Genomic DNA, 7,383 nt, shown 5'->3' with positions numbered 1-7,383 from the left:
CCCTCGAAAGAAAGAAACTTAAACCATCTGCTAAGCCAACAGACATAACCTCATAAGAACACTTTGAAGATAAGGCTAAAGCTTGCTATGGTAAGGACAAGCAAATAATGCAACCATCTAGAAGTGAACCGATTAAAGATGTTAATGAAGAAGAGACTCTTATTATTCGCTCTTGGAAGAAAAGAAATCATATACCAGAACAAACAGAACTTGAATGAAAGAAGACAAAGCTACAATTGAAGTCACCTTTTGTTGCTAAGGAAAAGAAGAAAGGCCACCAAAGGCAAAATACCTGCAATAGTTGAGCCTAACTGCCTAAGTCAACGAAACAAGAAAATGTATAGTTCAAGAAAGTAATAGCCCTTGCTAAGTATGAAGTAGAAAAGGAAAAGAAAATTGATGAAGCAGGAACTGGCTGCCTTAGATGAGGCAGTTAAGTCTGTGAAAGACACGTCTTAGCTACCAACAAAATGAAAAAAAGAAGCAGAACTTCAAGCAGGTATTGTATAAACTAGAAATAGAGGGTTTGTACAGAGATCAACAGTAAGTAGATAATGTGAAGTACATCATAAGGTTGGTTGATAGAGAAGTGCCTTTCGTAAGCCTCAAGGACTTCGTCTCAACAATCCACAAAACGAACGGCTATGTACTATGGATATACCGAATAAATCATGGATAAATGGATAATTTTGCTACTCTTAATGGTCCCTACATATGCTGATGATTAAGGGCTCATGGTGCTCCACAGTCTCCCAGCAAATCCATGTTTTAAAAAAGACCACATGCATAGAAAGAGCAACTGTTTAGAAACAACACCCAATAATAATAATAATAATAGAAAAGACAACCATAGATCCAAGACAAGATATACCACAAAAGCGTAAAAGTAAGAGCGTACAAAACGAGAACAGAGTTCATACATTAGAGGATCAGAATATCTTGTGCTACAAAAGTTAAATTTTAGCTCGTCATTTTACCTCTTTTCAGAGGTTCTTAAGACTACATTGAGGAAGTGCAACATACAACAGCTTAAAGGTTAAAGACTAGATATTAAACAAAAGGATCATAGTTGCCTGTTTTCACATATCAGCTAACTCTAGTGGAGATATGAGGCTTGGTACTGATACCCATTTCCAAAGTAGTTGCCATGGCTGGGAGAGATGTTATATGTTGCAGTGGTCATGAGAGGGGGGCAATGATTCTCAGTGGGTGCAGGGTACATGTAAGGTGGTCGGTCATACACGTATTGTGGATACCTGTCAGCAACTCTAGCATAGCAAGTTTTATCCGAAAGAATGTTAGTGACACGTGGACCGTATCCCACACCATTTGCACGAGGTCTCTTGGGTTGAGGCTTTGTTGCTTCAGTTTCCCTCTTCTTGTCTGCTTTGGCCTTCTCTAGCTGCACCAATCGTTTCTGGAGAGGATCCAGAGGATACTGCTCATCAAGTTTATGTTCTTCAATGCACTTGATTACAGCCTTAAGTGCAACCAGCTCTCGTTCATTCACCTCAATCTGAGACAAAAGATACTAGGAATATTTAAAAGAGAGAAAATAGCAGTATATTACCACAAAAGCCAATTTCTTTTTAAGAAAACTATTAAAATCAAATTACAGGTAGAGATAAATGAAGGTAGATTTTGAAGGAGGAATGAACTAAGAAGATCAAATAAAAGGAAAATAGTTTGAGATGATTGAAAGAATTTCTTTTAGCTAATCAGAGACAGTGTGTGAAATACACCTCCAAAGGAGCGAGAGGCAATATTCAAAATGTCTAATTGACAAAGTGAAGAAAGTAAGGTCTCACTCTCCAATTTGTGTATTCTAATTCATAATATAGGAGTAGATTTAGTATCACCTCTTAACAATTGGTGTTTCTTACATTTCAGAAAAGACAAAATTTGGAGTAAAAAGAAAAAAGAAAAGACAAAATTTGATATTTTCAGTACACATATACAGCTTCTTTTTGTGGAATTATTTCCGAAAAAGGGATGCTTTTAAGAACAGCATTTGCTTTCAATTTTTTCCTTTTAATTCACCCGAGATATGTTTGAAAATGTACATAGTTCAAACATCCAGCAAGAATATTATAAATTACTAGAATAATTTACCATGCAATACAAAAGAATCTCAGACATAAATAAAAGCAATACTTGTGCTATAAATGCCATGTCACATCTAGTATACTATAAACTAAATCACGTACTACCCATAAGTTGAACAGAAAACCCAAAGCTGTGTACACTGTACAAGGAATAAGAATCTGAGATCTTTCTCAACAAGCATATCCCTTAAGTCCTAAACAACAAAGACAGCAAGCTCTACAATCTAGTTATTTTTATACACCATTAAGACTTTCATAAGGCTCTTGCACCAAATTGCTTTTTAACCTAAGTATAAATGGTTCTTCTATATAGAACTAAGCATACTTTTCATTTATTATCCATTGGAGAATCCCCTTCATCTCCAACTTTTTCCGAAACAAACGTTGAATAATATGTAGGCCTTCCAGCTCATCAGCTTTACCTACAGTCCAGGTTACATTTTAAAGAGTGATGGTGTTTCCATCAGTATCTGCTAAGAAACTTTTCCAAAGTTTTATATGATAAGAAGCACAACATAATACACTGTCTTGTTCTAGCAAAATGTCACAAGTGGTATGCAATTATGACCCAAGGCAAAAAGAATTTCACGGAAAATAGAAGAGCTTGGCAAAATATTAGATCACTAGCTCAAACTGTGAAAAGAAGACAATGGAGGGAATAATTACTTAATATAGCAGACATAAATAACACACCTGTGCAGTGGGAGAAGAGTGAGCACTTCTAACAGGAGAAGAAGCTTTTCTAGCATCTTTCAAGTAAGACTTCAGTAAAGAAACAGGACAAAACTGTTCAGTAAGATCAAATGCAAAAGCCAAGTTAACAGCATCAATTTGTCGCCCACTGTTCACCAAAACCTCAATTACACCTGCATATCCAAAAAGAAAAATGAAGCATTAAAACAAACAGATGCAATAGTTTTATTGCTTCACTCTGTAATTGATACAACTGCTAGATTTCATGTATGAAACTTGCATGTTAAAAGCCATTTGGGATACTTCCAAGAAACAAAAGTAAAGGGTTCTCAATAAAGAGTCAATCAAAGCTGCAATGTAATATGTTAAGAACCAAAACTCTCTTACCATATAATTTATATCATATTAAATAACTTGCATCAGCAGTTTTCAGTGGGCATCCTAGCATACTAATACACACCATTCAATTGTCTTCAAACATTATCAGGGAAGTTTAAGAGTCATCAGTTTTCAGTAGATATCCTAGCATACTATCACAATTCAAGTTTCCTTTAGCTTTTCCTTTCAATTATTTAACAAGAACCAGCATGCAGGAACATCCAAGAAGACTAGCAAAGTATAAGAAAATAATTATTCAAAGTTGGTAGGACTTCGAAAAATCCTGTTACTAAAATGGTTAGTTTTGGCAGCCACTTGACAGTCAATACTTTAACAAAGAATCATATTAATCACAAAATGAAAATTAAGGGAACATGTTTTTGTTATTGAAATAAAAATAAAACTAAAGAAAAATAACACATGATGCAATTAGATGAAAATTTTTGCACAGAATGTTAAAACTTTTTCCTTGTATCAAATTTGGCTCAATATTTCAAATTTCCTTTAGTTCTTGTAATGTTTTAATTCATGTCAAACATTATAAAGATCAAATACACACCAGGCATCTTTTCTGACAGCCCAAGAAAACGACATAAATCAGCAGTTTGGCGGCGCCGAGACACCATTGGAATCAATCTAGATAACTCCTCCTCATCAAAACCAGAGGCAATTCCAAAACTAGCAAGAAGTTGTAAAAATGCATGAGCCTCCAAGGAATTCCCATTGCTAGCATCCATGTCAAGAGCATCCAGCCTGGGTTTCCATTCTTCAGCAACTGCTTTTGCCCTGTCCTTGATATCTTCTGAAATCACATTAGAAACAAAACCTGAGCTGCTCAGGAAATCACAGAGACATTCCATCAGCATGATACAGGTTCGGCGAAGACCCAATAAGTTAGCATCCTTCTTTACGTCCTGATTTGACACTTCTGTACAGTAAAATCCTTCCAGAGAATCTAAAACTAAACAGGCAGCATTAGGAGCAGCTCTTAAAGCATTTGGTATTTCATCCCTTACAGCAGCAAGGTTCTTACGGTTATCAGATATGAATTTGTGAAGTCCAGCAGCATCCATCTCTTTGCATAGTTTTACCAACTCTGGATAAGATACCAACTCCACATTTCCATTATCAGGAAGTTTTACATCTTCCACATTACCTTCAGCTGCAGTGGACAAAGTATCCACTGGTTTCTCCTCCACTCCTGGCATCCCTCCTTTACCACCATTAGAGAAAGTAGCCAATTCACGTGATGAAATCTTCCTCTGCTTTTCTCGAGCATTTACAATGGCAAATGAAGCAGCATCTCTTTTCTCTTGAAGCCTCTGCAACGAATCTTGCTCCTTAGCAAAAACAGCTGCTTCCCGCTTCTCCAGTATCTCACGAGCCTTCCTCGTTTTGTTTTCAAACTCTTTCTCTTGGTCTTCCAATTCATCAAAGCGCCTCTTCAAGGATTTCTCAAGACCATGGAAATGTTCCTCTAGTTCTTTCCATTTCAAGTTAAGAGTAACAGCCCGATAACTTTCAAGTTCAGCAAATGCCTTCTGCAGCTGTTGTATCTTAGAAGTAGTAGAATCTATCAGTGTAGCAACTGAATCCGAGTCTTCCATAGCAAAGAAGCTGAAGAAGATAAAATAATGAAACAAATACCAAGTTTTAAATTATATACAGACAAACCATGTGCAGTAGTAGGAACTAAACATATATCAGCAATTACAATACTCGTTATCTTGATATCAGAATAATCATACATACATCATATGAGAAAAACAATACTCATGCTATCCAGATGCAAGATAAATAAAAACAACAAAAAACAGATAAAAGGTTGCCATTGAGGAAAATATTTTAATGATAAAGGCTGAGAGCAAAAGCTACTATAACTTAGGGATGTTATAATATATAATTACCTAAAGGAGGAATTTTTTGTTGGTGGAGTGGAGTTGAGCAATTGGCAATGTTCAGAAAACAAAGCTCTGCCTCTGCGAGTGTATAATTTTAGGGTGTACGTTTTCAAGCTTCTAACTCCCTATATTGCAGATATTTCAGAACCAAGTAGCTACTGTGCAAATTTTGCAGTGAAGGCTAGCAGCCAGACAATGAAGCAAAACTTGTGTCTGTAAAGTGTATTCCTCCATATTTCCCTTCTCATTTAAGTGTGTGCTTAGTTCTTTTGAAGAAATAACCGGCTGTTTTTGCCAGTTTTCTGAGATTTTTTTTGAAAAAGCAATAATTTCCTAGAATTTAAGCTATTCCTGACAAACTGAAACTGCAGATTTTATTGCACATAAAAATCCAGCAATTTCCCAAAAAACAAATCCAATTACAACTATTTCTGTTACAGATTATTAATTACATATTATAGATTTGTTCTTATCTTCCGTAGGAGTAAAATATCCTAAAAATGAGATTAAGTTTTTCATCTCTCAATGGCATACTTAATCACTCAATTTGCCAATGTCCTAATGGCATAAATATTTGCTTGTCTTTTTTCTCATATTACACACATGCTCTGTACCTCTATTTGCTCCTTAGTCTTCGCGAAAGGTTAGTTTAGAATATCCAGTCCCAATCAGAAACTAAAAAATAAAAGCAAACAATCAAGTACTTAGAGAATAGAAATTTCTACTTATTTACGTTTAAAGCAAGAATCAAGGAACTGTTAATATTCATGCACAAAAAATATTATTTTCATATGGTGATTTTTGTTTTCAGATTTAGAAATGAAAATTGTTTTTATGAACACAAATAATCACCATTCAGTAAAATAATGCCCCAATTTGCAATAGCATTTAAACAATAGGATTACGTCATTACAATCTTCTGGAGTTACAAAATAACTGAATGGTGGTGCGGTTCCCATTCAATGGTTTCATATTTATTTGAAATAAACCGTGAAAGCTTATTAAAAGATTGTCCACCATTAATCATTGTGCAGTTTAATTTTGAATTGCAGAACATCCAGCTCCTTACACAAAAATAGCAATAGTGCAATACTCTACAGCTAAAATTAATACTACAAGTGAAAAAGAAAGAAAGAAAAAAATTTATCACATTAACCCTCACAGACAACTCATTATAGTACAAAGGAAAGAGCAAGCTAGCATTATTAAATCATCAAAACGCTCCAGCTAAAATTTCAAAACAAAATCTGAGCTTAATCCACTTCACTATTTGACATCAAATTTAACCCTCCACAGAATCCTCAACTACTCATTTCTTTATAATTTGTCAGGCAGCTTAATTAGTTACTAAAATAGCCAAAGCAAAGTCATACCAAAGAAGATATCCAGATCCAAGCCTTCAGAATCACGCCAGCAAAAAAACCCTAAAATGGAAACAGGAGCAAAATCAGCACAACATTTTCACTCATCAATTAAGACAATTTAAAAAAAAAAAACCGAAAAAATGAATAACAGCTAAAACAACTAAAAATCACAGAATAATTAATTTCCATAACATAAAAAGAAAATCACAAAAATCACCAAAATGCAGTTACGAGAGCTGATTTCGAGCAAAATGGCTACAAAATCTCTCAATCTAGGAATGGAGAAAGTGGATTCTTGTTCCGCATAAGCAGACAAAGCCGATCTAAACCGACAGCAAAAAAACAAAATTACACGAGAGAGAGAGAGAGAGAGAAGAGTTACCTAATTGACGTGAAAGAAAATATAAAATAGAGAGAGAATGAGAGAGAGATTCTCAATCCGTTTTCACATGGAAACGTGAAACCCTAGGAGGGAGGGAGAGAGAGAGAGAGAGGTGAGAAGATGATGAAGAAGAAGAAAGGAATGTGTGGTGGTAGTATTTGTTTAATTAATAGTGTCGCAAACCTCACTGTGTCTGTCATCTTTCTTGACTATTTTTTCTTCTACTTTTTTTTTATTTTCAAATTTTGTCCAAAATTAGTCTCAAGTAGGTGAGAAAATGAAAAAAAAAATTGGAAAGGAAGGAAAAAAATAGGAAACGAGATAATTTATTAAGTAGAGAGAGAGAAAAAATAAAAAAGAATTATTTTTTTCTTTCTTGTATTATATTACTGGGAAGAAAGTGAAACAAAAAAATTATATAAAATGAAATAAATAGTTTTAAATAGAAAAAAGTATGAAAAAATAAAGACTCTTTGATGTTTTAAAAAAATATCATTCCTTCATTTTTTTTTTCTATTGGTTTTGGATGAATGGAACTTTAGCATGAGTCTTACTTCTTT

General features: G+C 34.5%; 1 protein-coding gene across 3 annotated transcripts; it reads right to left on the bottom strand.

The window, feature by feature from the left end:
- Nucleotides 1-868: 868 nt before the first annotated feature.
- LOC114406402 (FRIGIDA-like protein 3) lies at nucleotides 869-6,995 on the bottom strand. Of its 3 annotated transcripts, XM_028369091.1 has the most exons (6): nucleotides 6,824-6,995; nucleotides 6,451-6,501; nucleotides 5,692-5,752; nucleotides 3,736-4,793; nucleotides 2,799-2,971; nucleotides 869-1,516 (listed from the first exon to the last, which is right to left on the bottom strand). In XM_028369091.1, exons 4-6 carry the CDS (start codon nucleotides 4,781-4,783, stop codon nucleotides 1,097-1,099), a joined length of 1,641 nt encoding a protein of 546 aa, XP_028224892.1. In that variant the 5' UTR covers nucleotides 4,784-4,793; nucleotides 5,692-5,752; nucleotides 6,451-6,501; nucleotides 6,824-6,995; the 3' UTR covers nucleotides 869-1,096. The 3 variants fall into 3 exon arrangements, with proteins under 3 accessions (XP_028224892.1, XP_028224891.1, XP_028224893.1); XM_028369090.1 differs by lacking the exon at nucleotides 5,692-5,752; XM_028369092.1 differs by lacking the exons at nucleotides 5,692-5,752; nucleotides 6,451-6,501; nucleotides 6,824-6,995 and adding an exon at nucleotides 5,084-5,202.
- Between the last annotated feature and the right edge of the window lie 388 nt (nucleotides 6,996-7,383).

Source organism: Glycine soja, chromosome 3 (genome assembly GCF_004193775.1).
Source record: "Glycine soja cultivar W05 chromosome 3, ASM419377v2, whole genome shotgun sequence".
NCBI classification, from domain to species: domain Eukaryota; kingdom Viridiplantae; phylum Streptophyta; class Magnoliopsida; order Fabales; family Fabaceae; genus Glycine; species Glycine soja.
The sequence above is the reverse complement of the archived record's forward strand: the minus strand, read 5'-3'. Positions and strand labels throughout refer to the sequence as shown.

Excerpts from the sequence above, each read along its gene's own strand:
- LOC114406402 (XM_028369091.1), bottom strand. The coding sequence starts at position 4,783 with ATGGAAGACTCGGATTCAGTTGCTACACTGATAGATTCTACTACTTCT. Across the intron at positions 2,972-3,735 it reads GCTGTCAGAAAAGATGCCTG|GTGTAATTGAGGTTTTGGTG; the intron begins GTGTGTATTTGA and ends TTGGATATGCAG. Across the intron at positions 1,517-2,798 it reads ACTCTTCTCCCACTGCACAG|ATTGAGGTGAATGAACGAGA; the intron begins GTGTGTTATTTA and ends CTTTTGTCTCAG.